The sequence below is a fragment of the Genypterus blacodes genome, unplaced genomic scaffold, assembly GCF_046128005.1.
Source record: "Genypterus blacodes isolate CSIRO-AG114 ecotype Tasmania unplaced genomic scaffold, CSIRO-AGI_Gbla_v1 ptg000141l_1, whole genome shotgun sequence".
Classification (NCBI taxonomy): Eukaryota; Metazoa; Chordata; class Actinopteri; order Ophidiiformes; family Ophidiidae; genus Genypterus; species Genypterus blacodes.
This window is the reverse complement of record NW_027466943.1, coordinates 46,317-60,938: the sequence shown is the minus strand read 5'-3', so window position 1 is coordinate 60,938 and position 14,622 is coordinate 46,317. Positions and strand designations below refer to the sequence as shown.

The window sequence follows — 14,622 nt, the reverse complement described above, 5'->3', positions numbered from 1 at the left end:
TATGTGTACATCTCTACTCTGATTGAAGTGAACCACGGAGCCGCTGGGACATTTGACCCCTGGGAGCCTTCGGTTGAAAACAGGCAGCCTCTATTGTTTCCACTTATTAGAAAGAAGAGGAAGAAAAGAAGATGCCGACTGATTCCCTCCAACAGTCACAATATCCAGCAGTGCTGAGCCTAAGTGGTCACTCAAGCATTGCTGAGTCCCAGTGGTCCTGAACAATGAGGAAGAGACGGAGGGAGTGTGTGTGTGTGTGTGTGTGTGTGTGTGTGTGTGTGTGTGTGTGTGTGTGTGTGTGTGTGTGTGTGTGTGTGTGTGTGTGTGTGTGTGTGTGTGTGTGTGTGTGTGTGTGTGTGTGTGTGTGTGTGTGCTAATGTGTAAGAGATTCTCTTTAATGGGGGAGGCAGTAGCTCAGTGGGTAGAGCTTCCGCTTGGGAACTGGAGGGTCGCCGGTTCGAGTCCCTGCCAAGGTGCCCCTGAGCAAGGCACTGAACCCTCAATTGCTCCCCCCTCTGCGTAGGGTGGTAATGTAAGTCGCTTTGGATAAAAGCGTCTGCCAAATGCTCGTAATGTAATGGAGGCCATTGAGGGTGAAAACAAGAAAACACATGCACACACAAACTCATCACACACTCACATCACTCGCTTTAAGCCCAAGCACTGCTCCAAAGAAATAAACAATATATGAGATGTGTGGAAAGTTTCAAATGTAAACAGAAGTTAAGATAATTAAAATAGCTAGTAAAGTAGAAGTAAACATGAGAAACTAACTATCAAAATGCAGTTTTTAGGAAATCAGGAGAACAACGTACCATCAGTGATGCCCTCTGCTTTGATGCTCTTCAGTCCTCCAATAATGGGTGTTCCATCCAAGAAAAACTCAATAATCCCATCATCCACAGTGATGATGACATGGATCCACGTGTTCTCCTCCACACGTTTCTCCGCTGTGGCCCGGGCCACCTGGGTGTTGTTTGAGCCAATTGCTGTATAAACCAGCATCACTGTGACGTAAGACTCATTGGTTTGGACCTTTACACCATAATACAACATCCCATTCCTGGTTCCCTTGGAGACGATGAAGCCATCAGTATCTGATCTGGGCACCAGCCAGGCAGAGAATGTGAAGTTTCCCAGTGCTGCAGGTGCATCTTCAGCTGAGATGGTCCCATAGGCTCCGGGGAGCCCAGAGAAAAACCATGCATCTGTGCCGGAGTGGTGCCTCCTAGCATGGGGCCTGAGCTGAACTTCCTGTGGGAAGGAGGCTGGAAGGAGGAGGTCATCCATCAGAGGAAGGCCATCTGGGAAGCGTCCAGAAACAATCTCCCAGGCAACCCGCACATCACCGAAAGTTCCCTGCTGTCGGAGGATAGTGAAGGAGGCGATGTCATCCATGTCCTCCTCTGACAATACATCTTCGGCCACTTCTTGGTCCAGGTTGCTGTCAGCGATGGCAAACACACCAAAGGGGTCGTCGTTGAAGGGAATGAGGACGGAGGCATTCAGAGGAGCATCAGCAAGTTGTCCTCCCTCACCTGGGTAACCACCTTAAAGAAATTATACACACAGATGCTGAAGGGTTCTTTAGGGAAGAAAGTGAAATGCATCCTACTGAAACCCACCTGAGATATTAACCAGTTTGAGGACAAAGAACTCATTGAACTCCGGCAGCTTGTCTGAGATGGCCTCCAAGACGATGGGCTTGGCTTCCTCCCCCGTGGTGAAGGTGATGGAGCCGGAGGTGTTGGTAAACTCTTGGCTATCCTCCAGCGGAGTGACTGAGTCATTGGCAAATAGCTGCCAGAAGACGGTGACATCACCAAAGTGGCCCCTTGCCCGCAGGACGCTTAGGAGAAAGAAGAGATGAGTGATATGTAATTGAAGTCAATGAACTGAGGTGCTAGCGTGAGAGGTTCAGACTCGGTGAAGAGTAGATTCCTACTAGAAGTTGTTAGTCATGCCCTCTGCGACAGGTTTCTCTGTGGGGTCCAGGGAGAAGATCCCATTGGCTTCATCGCTGGCTTCAATCTCCACCGTAGCTGTGTCGGCTCCATACACGACAGCATCGCCTGCGTACATAGATAGGTTAAACATTGGTCTGAAGCAAATAAAGGAAAGGAGGAGGAAGAGACAATCTGTGTGTGTTAGCGTTTCATTCTAGAAGGACGAAGACAAGCAGATGAAACAAGATTGCACTTGGCAGGAGCAGAACTACATTGTGCTCCTCATGCAAATCTACACAGAAGGTAAACATCCTCAGCATCTCAGTGTGACTTTGATTGACTTCTAACATGAGCCTTATTGACTTCTAACCCAAGTCCCATAAAAAGGACAATCCAGCCAGCTTAGACCAGAGCCTAACCCTCACTCTGCTCCACTCAATCAGCAAACACAGAGAGGCCGGTGGAATTGGTGGAGGCTTTGTGTGTTGGAAAAGTCTGGAGTCTGGTAATTAAGGTTCTGCTGGGGCCCCTGTGCTCTTTCATTCCCATCCCTCACACACAATACTGGGATTAGGAGAGCATTGAATACAAAGACAATGCTATAACGCCCTGCGGTACAGACGTGCTTGGATACATCTTAACACCCTTCACTATTATGTCTAAGTATACATACATGCTCACACAAAGTGCTAATAACAAACAGTGTAATGTGAACCCGCCCTCACCCGTAGCGTTGTAGAGGACGAAGTAAAAAGGTTCAACGGTTTCCGGTATGTTGTCGTCGGCAACAGATACAGAGATGGTCTTTGTCCATTCGCCCACGTCGAACACCAGCAGCGTGTCATTGCTCAGCACGGTGAAGTCACCCAGAGATGCGGCTCCGTACTCGACGCGGTACATCACTGTGGCAACAAAGTCTGCTTGACCTGACCTCAGGACTGTGAAGTTTGCCACGCCCCCTTCCTGGACCCGAACCACCACGGGTTCTGAGGGAGGTGAAGTTGGAGAGGGAGGGAGAATGAGTAGCTGGAGGTGATGAATGTGTGTAGAAATGCATCTCCTGGAGGAAAATAATACCAGCAAAGAAAATGGGGTCATCGTTCTTGTTAATCTGTAAAGCGGCGTTCAGGTTGTTGCCAAGCCGCGCTCCACCTGTGGCGTTGAGCAAGGTGATGGTGAAATTCTCCACATCCTCTGGGATCTTAAACACACAAAAACACACACACGCAAATAAGACAACTCAAATTTGCGGTGTGTGTGGGTTTAAACACAGTGATTCATGCGTTGTAGACTAGTTTGTGCTTCTACCTCATCTGGCACAGAGGAGAGGCTGAGGTCTTTCAGGTATTCGCCTTCCTCAAAGGTGATGTTCCCCTGGATGGGACTGACGTCCCCGGACAGGGACGGCTCCAGCACCCAGGAGACCGTCACTTCTCCAAAATGACCCCTGTTCCTCATGACAGGGTACGACGCTGTGTGGAGCATTTCACAACATTTAACTGCATTACAAACTACGAGGTTGTCAATATACACTGCACATAACAATAGTAAACACATAAATAATAAATACACCATAACACATCTAACCTGACATTCTGTGATTCACCCCCCACATCCAATTAGCTCAGTTTACGCTGTAATGAGAAACCACTTGACACAGAAAAGCATAATGAAGGCATGAGAGGCGTCTGAGTACCCTGGTGCATCTCGCTGCTTTTGCTCTCATTGATGGCCTGTGTCAGTCCTGGTTGGATGAACTCAATGACCCCATAGGGGTCGTCGTTCTTGCGCACCGTGATGTTGACCTCCCTGCGGTTGCCAAGACGACTTGGTGGAGTGCTGTGGCTACTGAGCACCACAGAGAAAGTCTCATCCAGCTGTATGCACACACACACGCACACACACACACACACACACACACACACACACACACACACACAGTTTCCATATATCATAAACAGCTTCAGGCATAATCTTTGCTATAACTACCTTTAAATCTATTTGCTGACACTGATTGTGATCTGCATTTTAGTAAGCATTTCAACTAAGAGATATGAGGAGATGGATCCAGCATGAAAGATTGAGCATGTTCTTACCTCCGGCACCCCGTCAGGTCTTGCTACCAGGGCAACCACCACCTCTCTCTCCCCTGGTTTGAACTCCAGGATTCCAGTGGCACCATAGAACTCTGCGTTCCCTGAGGGCACCACAGCATATCGTATCAGCTGCTTCAGCAACTGTCCCTGTGCCCGGACCACGTGCAGCTCCACCGCCTCGCCTTCCTGTTAAGTTTGGGGTAGATTTTACAGTTGACGTATGTCCAGGACCACAGAAAGGGGAGAACGTAACAGATGCATGCAAACTAATTTGGGTAATTCTCAGTTGGGACTTACAGCGATGACCCAGGGGCCTCTGGAGAACGGGGAGAACTCAAAGACTCCACCAGGATCATCGTTCTCCATGATGACAATCTCTCTACTGGTGAAGCCGGCTTTCAGGATCTGGTTCTCTACATTACTCCTGAGACAAACACACACACACACAGCTGAATATTGAAAGGTAGTGATCACAAAACATGTTCAAATGAAAAAGAAAAATAGTGCAAAATGTTTTATTTTGTTAAACACATGTAATCACATGGTCCTCAGAGAGGAACAACCTCCTCATACAGCAGCAGTTTTACCTTCTGATATGGACAATTTTGTGGTTTTGCTTTATTTACGTGCGTCTGACAAAACAACTCATCTTAAATCCAAACACCTTAACGCATTCCTTGTATTGTGTGAAGCTCATTATTGGTTCCATATGCTGTTTAGACCACTCCTATTAACACAGTCAATCAACAGCGTGCAAGCATCTCTATTGCTCCACAGGGGGTGTATGTGTGTGTGTGTGTGTGTTTGCATGTGTGTGTGTTGGGAAAACCGGAGCCAAGCAAGCACCACATAACGGGTAAATTAGAGACAAAGGCAAGAGACAGAATGGAGCACTCCAAATAAACAGTCACAGCCAAGGCACTGCATGCATACAAACACTGACATCTTTACAAGGCCGCACAATCAAGCCTGGTTCAATTAGAGCCAAACACATAAAGAAGATTCCCTATTTACTCCCCCAAACCGCACTCCTTTGGATTCTCCCCCTTTTTTCACACCGTCCCAGAATCCCCTCACCCCGCCCTGACCCCCACTCATCCCTACGTCAACCAAAGACCCTGAAATGCTCAAGTGGGCCCTTCGCTGAGAAACAAAGTCCCGATTCACAGCACACAGAAGGAGCCCAGGTTCACTCGGCTCTCCACTTACCCGAAGTATACGATAAAGCGTGCAGTCTCCACCCTGCAGGAGAGCAGTGGGAGGGAGAAAGAGCGGCCGTTCTCATCAGAACATTAACATGACCCATGACCCCACCACCGCCGCCTCAGCCGGTCCATTCCCAGTCCATTCCCACATACGGCACATGAGATGGATCCCTACCTGTCGAGTGTGAGCAGCAGCGTCTCATTGACCTCTGGAATGTCGTCGGCGATGACAGTCAGGTTAATGGAGGCATCGCTCTGCCCAGAGAGGAAGACCACAGAGCCGCTTAGAGGCTGCAGGTCGTCAGCGGTCACGTCGTCGCGGTTGGCTCCAGTTGGCTGAAGACTCCAGAACACCTCGGCCTGACCATCTGTACCATCACGCCGCAGCGGGAGACTCACCTGCAGGGAAAAGACCAAACAATCAACCATAGATGCACCAAAAGACACAGTATTTGATTTTGCAAATGGCAGCAGTAATTTTTTAACACGTTCGGTCTCACCGTGCTGATGTTGGCATCTTCCGGTTCATACAGCACAACTTCTGTGTTACTGATAAAGCCAATTTCCCCATTTGCAATGTCTGGTGTAACAGTCAGAGTGAGGTTTGGCGGCCCCCCAAACCTCGGGCTGGTCGAGGGAATGAGGGGCGACACGTCAAGCAGCTCCAGCTTATCCAACTTTAGAGAAAAGAGAAAGATGACCTCTCAGGGCGTAAGAAGAAGAAGAAGAAGCGAGAGGACGTTTAGTGAGTTGACATGGTTTTCCCGCCTCGTTACCTGGATTAGGAAGTGAGCCTTGTTCTGCAGAAAGGCGTCGTTCCTGATGGGCAGGACGACGTGGACCAGTCGCTCTCGAGCAAACTCCACGCTGATGGACCCGCTGATGTTCAGGATCTGATTGCGGGCCAGTGTCGGGTCTACGGGACCCGCCGGAATGTAGAGGGCGGTGAGGGTCATCAACACATTGCCCAGCGTGCCGCCTTCTCGCAGGAAGTTCAGCGACAGGAAACGTCCCTCTGGCTGGCTTTGGATGCTTTGCTGGTCCAGCGGTTGAAAACGGAACGTCCCGTAGACGTCGTCACTGTCCTGGATGTAGAAGACCATCTGAGGAATGGAAGAATAATGGCATAAGAAAGGAGAAGGAGGGAGATCGTAAACTGTTCCAGAGAGATCGTCTCTGTCAAAACAGGGTGATGGGACCATTTTAGAAGGACAAACGACCTTTGTAATGATCAAACAGATTTGCTTTCAGATTTCAGGCGAGAATGGGAGTGTTGGCAGATGAGAAAGGAGGGAGAGAAGAGAGACAGGGACAAGTAGAAGAGTCTGTGAGTGTGTGTGTGTTTGTGTGTGTGTGATTTTGTGTGTGTTATTGTGTGTGTGTGTGCGCGTGAGTAGTGAAACACAAACCCAAGCTAATTTTAGAGCTGCATCCTCTTTAATTAACTCTACTGAGACTGTTGGAGTTTGTTTCATGAGCTTTTAAGAAGTGGTTCATTAATTTCACAGGGACCGACAGTCAGCTGATGAGTTTCCTGCATGTTCATTACATTACGTTACATTACATTACGGTCATTTAGCAGACGCTTTTATCCAAAGCGACTTCCAATAAGTGCGTTCAACATAGGTAGATAAAAGAACTTCAGGTCACAAGAAAGAACTTCAGGTCACATGTTCAGAAGATTGTGATGTGTGTGGGGGGTGATATCATCTGCAGCATGAATGACACTTCATACAGACCAGCTTGTCCTGAGTCATGTGTTCAGTCTTGAAGGCTTTTTTGCTGAGTCGGCTTATTTAGAACAGATGGCAAACAGACCTCAGAACATGAGGTGAGGTGTGTTGGTGTGTGTACATGTGACCCAAGCACTGTTTGTGAGTGTGTGCGTGAGTGTGTGTGTCATAATCTCCTGCCTTTAACATAAACAAGACTCACATAACTGCCCACTGCTTACACACATACTGTAGCAAGCGTCTTGGACAAGGATGGAAGCTATAAAAAAAACCTGCCACCACTACACCCATGGTTTACACACACACACTATGCCTGCTGTTTCCGTTTTGTTTTGATTGAGCCACATTAAGGGAACACCAAGGGAGCAAAGTGACAGACTGAGGGGTCGATTTTGATGAGCGTGCCAAGTTTGCCACTGTACCTCCACATACACACACATACGACCACATCCTCCAGATGTTTCACTTAACAAGTGAAGCCCCCTACTCTGCACACTTCCCTGCTCTCTCTCTCTCTCTCTCTCTCTCTCTCTCTCTCTCTCTCTCTCTCTCTATCTCTCTCTCATAAAGGGGTCAAACACATAAAGTTTATTGTCTGACTGACCTCCATGGGTTCATCCACCTCTGCGTTTCCAGTCACAGTGTCGGGCAGCAGTCTGAGCACGAAGGCCTCGGCCTCCTCTGGTAAATCGTCGTCCACAATGTTTAACGTGAGGACTGCGGTCACTTGTCCAGCAGCAAACCTCACCGTCCCAGCCTGAGGACTCAAGTCTTCGGGCACCGGAGACTGATCGCTCGAGTTCCTACTGATGGTCCAATTCACCGACACGTCACCGTAGCTGCCTCCATTCCTGACGATGATGATGCCATCAAATCTATGACGAAGACAGAGTACATCATCAGCTTGAAGATCCGTTTATGGTCTTTTTGTTATGGTGCATTCATCAGACTCTCACCTTTGTGTCACGTCTTCATTAATGGTGATTGGTTGAATGACCGCACTGCTGCTGATGGACAGGACGCCGTGAGGTTTATCGTTTGGCTCGATCGTGACCAGCACAGCGTTGGGCGACACCAACACGCCGTCTCCTCTGATGGTTTCCCCCAGCAGGACCACGTGGAAGGATTCTGCGATTTCTGGCACCTCGTCATCCCTGATGTTAAACCGCAGGCTCATTTTGTAGACAAACGGTGGGAACGTAAGCGTACGGACTGGCTGCAGGTCGAGGAAGTCTACAGCAGGCGTGGCGCTGCCCACTCCGTCACCGCTCACCACCATGTAATCCACAGAGACCTACAGACAATATGTGTCATTCAAAATTCAAAATACTGCAGAAGTCAATTTGATTTCAAGGGCAGAGATGTAATTGATGGAGAGGAACCTCGGTGTCGTCAGAGCCGACCAAAGGCCCGTCCTCAGTCAGCCGTCCACGGGTAACATTGAGGGTGATGACGCCGGCCGACTCCTGCACCACAAGAATAGAGTGCGAGAACCGCAGGGGGCTGTCATTGCGACGTATTCTCAGCTGCACACTGCTGGCATTGGAGCTGAGGAGGGCTCCGCCTGCCACGCCCGTCAGCCTGACTGAAAACACCTCATCATCCTCTGGGATCTGGGGAGGGGAGAAGAGTAAACTTGTGCAAACAGTTCAGCTACAGGCAGCCATTTCTAAACAGAGGGAAAATATGAATCCAAATGCAGATCCAGGCTGATCCATAGAAACGGGACAGCGTGGAGCTTGAAGGGTACCTGGTCATCCCGGATCAGGATGTTGAAGAACACCACAGCCCTCCCTACAGCTATGGTGATGTTCCCTCTGTCTGGGGTGAGGTCATCTATGGCAGGGTTTGGACCTCCAGAGACCTAAATGTGAAGAAGTAACGTGAATTACTATGTATTATTAATAAGCAACATATGGCTGGTCTGCGTGTTGCCCTCTCACCTCAAAGTTGACAGTCACGGTTCCATATGTTCCCTTCTCTCTGATCAGGGTGAAGGGCACATTCTGGTTTCTTCCTCTTGGCTCATCGACAACGACCTCTTCAGTCTGGGAGGACGAGGGTGAGACAGAAATACGGACAAACAGAGAGAGGGAGAGAAGCCTGCTAAGTCCACACAATACAACACATTGTTTCCCCACACAGAATAAGAAGCAACTGAATTATGTCAGAAAGTTTGTGTTGTATTCAAGGAGACGGATTAGAGCGCAAATGTGCCAATAACAGATCTGAGTGAGTGCACAGATTCTTATCAACAATAGCAAACTGACTGCCAATGTAAGCAGCCAACAGAATGTTTGATATGATTTCATTTATTTGATCTGGTGTTTGATTTGCTTGTAGTAACCATGGAACACATGCACGTCATTACTGGGTTTAATTTGAGTGACTTAAAAAAAAAGGTAACTTTTAGAATCATTTCAGTGTCTGATTTGATCATAGTGTGTATACTGATTTGTCCGCGTTGGTTACAAATATGGCCGGGCTAATTAAGTGACTCAATTCAATTGGATGCTAACACAAACAGAGCAGGAGGAGACTGAGAGCAGGGAGGAGGGAGTGAAAGCTCTGCGGCCGCAACCACAAACATATTCCAGAGTTAAATCAAAAAAGACAGAAATAACATTCGTTCTCACTGTATTTGGAAGTCATAATCATTCCCTGAAAATTTGTAAATGAATTGCGTTTTGTTTTTTCCGTGTAATTCTAGGTTCACTTGCCACAACAACATGTTGTTCTGTGTATAATGTAACTGAAGAAGGAGCGAAGCAGAGAAATGTGGTGCAGAGTGAAGTTTCACCATATGAACACAATCACGTCTCCCAAGGCCAGCAGGCCTTTATTGATTCTCTGCCAGCCAATTCATTATCCTACACATGAGACCTTCTGGGGGCGGTTAGGCAAACAGTGCCCAATATACCACAGTTACCATGGAAACACTATAAACTCTCACTGATAGTTTAATCTTGATGGTCTTGTGGTTTTAATTGCTCCTGGAAACCCCCAAACTGTTATTAGCAACCGATGAACGGTCACTACCCCCCACAAACACACACTGGTATGACTGGATTCCTCTCACAGCATCCACATGGCTCCACCTATGGAACACTTATGTTGCAGGATTTAATTAAACTTAAAGCATTAAGGACATAGCACTGCTTTGTGCTCATGCAAGAATGGAGGCTGCAAGAATATGCTGTCAAACATTACACATGGAGTGTAAAACATGTGAAATGTTTGAGCTGTAACTGAAAAATAAATCTAAAGTCTGCTGATCAATTGTAGTTAAGTGTAATAGAAATAAATACAAAAACAGTGTTGGACTTATTGATAACTACCACTAAGCTTGTCACAGATGAGTTGAGTGTAAAGGAACAGATCCAAGCACCAACAGCTGCCATGCATATGTGCATATGGTCGACCGGCGTTTCTTACCGAGTTGAAACGGATGATTCCGAATGCGTTGTCATTGGACAGGATGGTGATGGTTGCCTTATTTGGTTTCCCCAGTGTCACGCCATTAGACGAGCTCTGAAACATAGGAAGAATTGAAACATATTATATGTGTTTTAACATAAACATAGAAACATTCTATATCTGAAGATCTCAGTTGCAAAAACAGATAACGCCATGATTACCGCATAACATCAATCAAACTGATGAAGAGGTGGTGGATGATGATGAGGTTGTTAATATGAGAACACTTTTCACACACAACGTTTGATTGATGTGACCTGCTGGGATGCATAAAAATTAACTTTTATAAAAAAAGCTCTTCATCTAGCCCAACTCAGACTCATGTCGGTGTGAAAAAGGACAGAAATTCCGCCCCGTCCACCGTCTTCATTCCAAAGCTGGCGCTGAGAGGCCCTGGTGAGAAGGCACAAAGACAGGAAGCACTGGTCTCAGCCCAGTTGATTTGTCGGGCTACCTCTCAGCAGGACACCTCTTCAGGGCTTGTGCTGTGCTCGTTGATTCAGCGCTAAGAGTCGAAAAAAACTCACAATCCCAATGTGCTTAACATTACAGAACCACTTCACGAGGCTTAGGTGGTGTGTTTTTAACATAACAATAAAAAGGAACCCTATGCTGGGATCTGTGCGAGGAGGCTTTTCCTTTTCCTGAGCCTTATTAGAGAGAAAGGCCGCAGGCTCGTTATTTGGCGTTACTCTCCCAGGTTTCCATTTGGAAGCTCAGCAGTGCCATCTCTGTTGACATGAGCTCAAATGCAGAAGACTTCCACCAACATATGACCATCTACAGTGCTCCAGGCGTAAGCAGACTGTGTGTTGGTCGTCTCAAACTGGAAAATGATGAACTATGACAGTCTTGGCATGGTTTGATGGCACATTTTGTCCTGAAATGTGATTTTTAAATATTTTTCTTTTTGTTTTCCAAACCAAGGCAGCCTGAGCTACATGCTCGCACCAAAACCACCATATAAGTGTGTGTGTTCTCAGCTGTAATAGAGATTTCTTGTTGTCCTGGTGAGCACTTACTAGAAGTCAGCACACATATTCTTTATGCCCATGTACATGCTCAAAAAGCATTTTAAAAAAGCCATAGTACTCTGATTCCGAGACACAATAAAGACAAGAGGGACAAAGTGGTCTCTCTTTCTTTTTGTCTCCCTCCCTCCTTTGTCCCTCTTGATTCTCCTTCCAGAGCTGAACATGTTCAGCCGTCCTGAACATATTAACCAGAATGGAGAGGAGGGGAAGACACACACACTGAAATAAAATAAAATAAAATAAAGGGGGTCCTGATTGGTTCCTGCTATGTGAAAAACAGAATAATTACCACATTGTACCATTTATTTTCCCTTTCTATACAATTTCTATTTAAGAACCCTGGCAGTCACGGCACACTGTCACAAATGACAAATGCTCCCCTATTTCTCACTTATGCTTGATCTATGACACCCCTCATGGTCCACATTCATCCCTCTGGCAGTCTTTCAGTAAGCTGATAGGGTCGCATTTGGCCAAAGCTTTGTCTCTGCTGTAGTGTAAACAGAGGCGCTCAGAGGGCCTCATCTGGCCTTTCTCTCTCTGAGCAGCACACATTTGGAGTCACACTGCTGGATCTTAACCAGATGCCACAAAAAGACTGATCAAATCGAAGAAATTTTTCAATAAATAGTTCTTTTTGCACTTCTATGTGTGTACACAGCTGACTCACAATGATATTTGTCTTGCGAGTGAGAAGGTTCAGACGGACAACAAGAGCAGCCCCTCCCCAAACTCATCAATCAAAGCTGACAGCTAAAGGCGAAATGAAACCATGGAGATAGTGTTTAGGCGTGAGGCATGCTGAGCTGTGATTGTGACCCTTTTGACAGGGATTTGCAGTGGATAATAATTTCAAAACATCTTTAAAACATATCATACAACATAAACATAAACATATATAAAGGTTTACTGTAGGCACAATAACATAAGATGCTTAAAAAAAGAAGAACTCATCCTTCTACTATATTTTTCCACATTAATTGTCCAAGGTTAACCACTGTCCATGAGTAACACATTCTGAATCTACAGCCTATTGGTCAAAGGCCTATTGGTCTACTCGTCATTGTAACAGATCACGATTCATCTACAACGGTGAACACACGTCTATAGAAATTAAACACACAGAACGGATATGCAGGCTGAGGTCAATGGGGCCAGAGAATCAGAAAACCACTTTAATCTAACGTGCGGCGACGGCATGGCTGTCAGAGTGTGTTTGCTCTCACAAAGGTGTCTTTTAGTGGGGGTAACCTCAGAGACCCACCCAGACCAGCTCAGGAAAAGCCCTATAGAGCACCCACACACACAAGGACACGCACATACACACGCACACGCACACATCAAAGACCGTGCAGCTCAGAGCCACCCAGAACTCGCTGTGGGGTTGAAAGGCAGGGCCCCCCTCCCCACCCACTCTCTGTAACTTACTAGCTGGGGTTAAGGTTTAAGATGGGCAGGGGCAGAATTAGAACAGTCTGACTTTGTGGTGAGGAAGCTTGGCGCTCCAGAGAGGAAGAAAGAGAGGAGGAGACAAACAATAGACTTGTACCTGCAGTTGAAGGCTGAAAGTAAAAGTCTCGTCAGCTTCGGGCAGTTCGTCGTCTCTCACGGCGATGAAGATGGTCTTACTGGATTCAGTGGACAGCAGGAAGGCGGCGGCATTTGTTGCTTCAAAATCCTGTGTGTCCTCTCCCTCTAGCTAAGGAGCAAAGAGGTAAATCAACGAGTTCACTACAAATAAGACATGTAACAAAAACAGAGGAGAGAAAAAAAGACGACTTCCGTCCAAAGATGAGTTTGAAACATGGATGCTTCAGTTAAGCTTCTTTCTTCTTCTTCTTCTTTCTTTCTTTACATTTATATTTTGATAGAAAGCAGTCTAATTGTGTGAGTACTTCTTTAACTAATACGGTTACAGCAAACCAGGTATAAGAGGTATAATAGCCACTGTATAACAACTACAATACAAAATATGGTGAATCCATTAAGAAATAGGAAACCACAGGCCTCTGCACAGCCAGCTCGTCATGCCAGACACCAACCCTGAGCATCTGACGCTCTTTCCTATGTGGAGGACATACGACCAAAACCATTTTGTGAATTTTAAGACAATTCCTGCAGACGTACTGGGTCTTCCAGGTCACCACCACTACCGGCCACAGCCAAGGAAGAATCTCCCATTCACCAAACAGCCAGTAAACAGAGTAAAGTGATAGGTTCATGTGTCATAGGTTCTCAATATATGTGTCAGTCTTACCAGGACCAAAGCTGTCACATTGACTGGGTCTCCCACTCTCTCCACCACCAGCCGGACCACAGCTCTGCTGCTCTCGTTGACGACAAAGTCAGTCTGCCCCTGGAACCGCAACTCTGCTGACTCAGACACAGTGCCAGAGATGGACAGAGCCAGAATCAGCAGGAGGACAGGGGTCATTCCTGTGACGGGGACACGTGAGGAAGGATGGAGTTAAACATGTCTGCATGTCAGTTAAGTCAGAACAGACTCTTCACACTCTTTCTATTGTGACTAATTGTCTGAGTCCTTAACTGCATGTGTCACAGATCTATACTGATCTAAATTATATATCAGAGATAATGGATGCATCAGATGTGACAATTCAAAGATGAGCTAAGCATGCAATCTGGAAAGATTACAGACACTTAAAAATTCCAAAACACCTCCAATCACAAACACAAATAAAACACTGAATTTATACAGACTGGGTTTGCTATTTACAGTTTAACTCCTCCTTTTCCTTTCGAATGCTGGTATTTCAATGCAAAAGTAAATAGTAAGTAAGCATGAAGTTTAATATGGTCTAAAAACAGGCGATATAAAGTGGCCAGATGTTTGTGTGCAGCCAGGCAGCCTGGCAGCCTCACTGCTTATTGTGGTAGAAGTGATTCATAACATTATAACGGCTGTTGTCCTCGAGCTGTCATAACTGTGGAAGTAGCTGCTGTCAAGTTTATATTGCACTTAAATCAATGGGTCTCACCAGAATAAATTTGATCACTCAGGGTAACTTCAGTAATTTAATTTGAAGCTTTAGACAGCCACATTTACAACCCTGCACTGCCAGTTCGCTCTCTCTCTAATTATCTTTCCTGCTCTCCTGTTTCCTCCAATC

The 14,622-nt window shown here is 46.5% G+C and overlaps 1 protein-coding gene across 1 annotated transcript in view; it reads right to left on the bottom strand.

Annotated features, from left to right (window-relative positions):
• The window catches only part of adgrv1 (adhesion G protein-coupled receptor V1), an 81,042-nt gene extending 67,117 nt beyond the window's left edge, over positions 1–13,925 (bottom strand). Inside the window, exons 1-20 of the mRNA XM_076165156.1 lie at positions 13,749–13,925; positions 13,041–13,190; positions 10,416–10,511; positions 8,924–9,028; positions 8,731–8,844; positions 8,363–8,593; positions 7,937–8,274; positions 7,585–7,855; positions 6,024–6,350; positions 5,748–5,924; positions 5,423–5,646; positions 4,340–4,466; positions 4,043–4,228; positions 3,643–3,823; positions 3,255–3,418; positions 3,024–3,147; positions 2,672–2,932; positions 1,946–2,072; positions 1,626–1,849; positions 816–1,550 (exon numbers count right to left, since the gene is read on the bottom strand). Coding sequence (XP_076021271.1) covers positions 816–1,550; positions 1,626–1,849; positions 1,946–2,072; positions 2,672–2,932; positions 3,024–3,147; positions 3,255–3,418; positions 3,643–3,823; positions 4,043–4,228; positions 4,340–4,466; positions 5,423–5,646; positions 5,748–5,924; positions 6,024–6,350; positions 7,585–7,855; positions 7,937–8,274; positions 8,363–8,593; positions 8,731–8,844; positions 8,924–9,028; positions 10,416–10,511; positions 13,041–13,190; positions 13,749–13,925 — 4,339 coding nt within the window. The remainder of the gene's footprint in view (positions 1–815; positions 1,551–1,625; positions 1,850–1,945; positions 2,073–2,671; positions 2,933–3,023; positions 3,148–3,254; positions 3,419–3,642; positions 3,824–4,042; positions 4,229–4,339; positions 4,467–5,422; positions 5,647–5,747; positions 5,925–6,023; positions 6,351–7,584; positions 7,856–7,936; positions 8,275–8,362; positions 8,594–8,730; positions 8,845–8,923; positions 9,029–10,415; positions 10,512–13,040; positions 13,191–13,748) is intronic.
• Between the last annotated feature and the right edge of the window lie 697 nt (positions 13,926–14,622).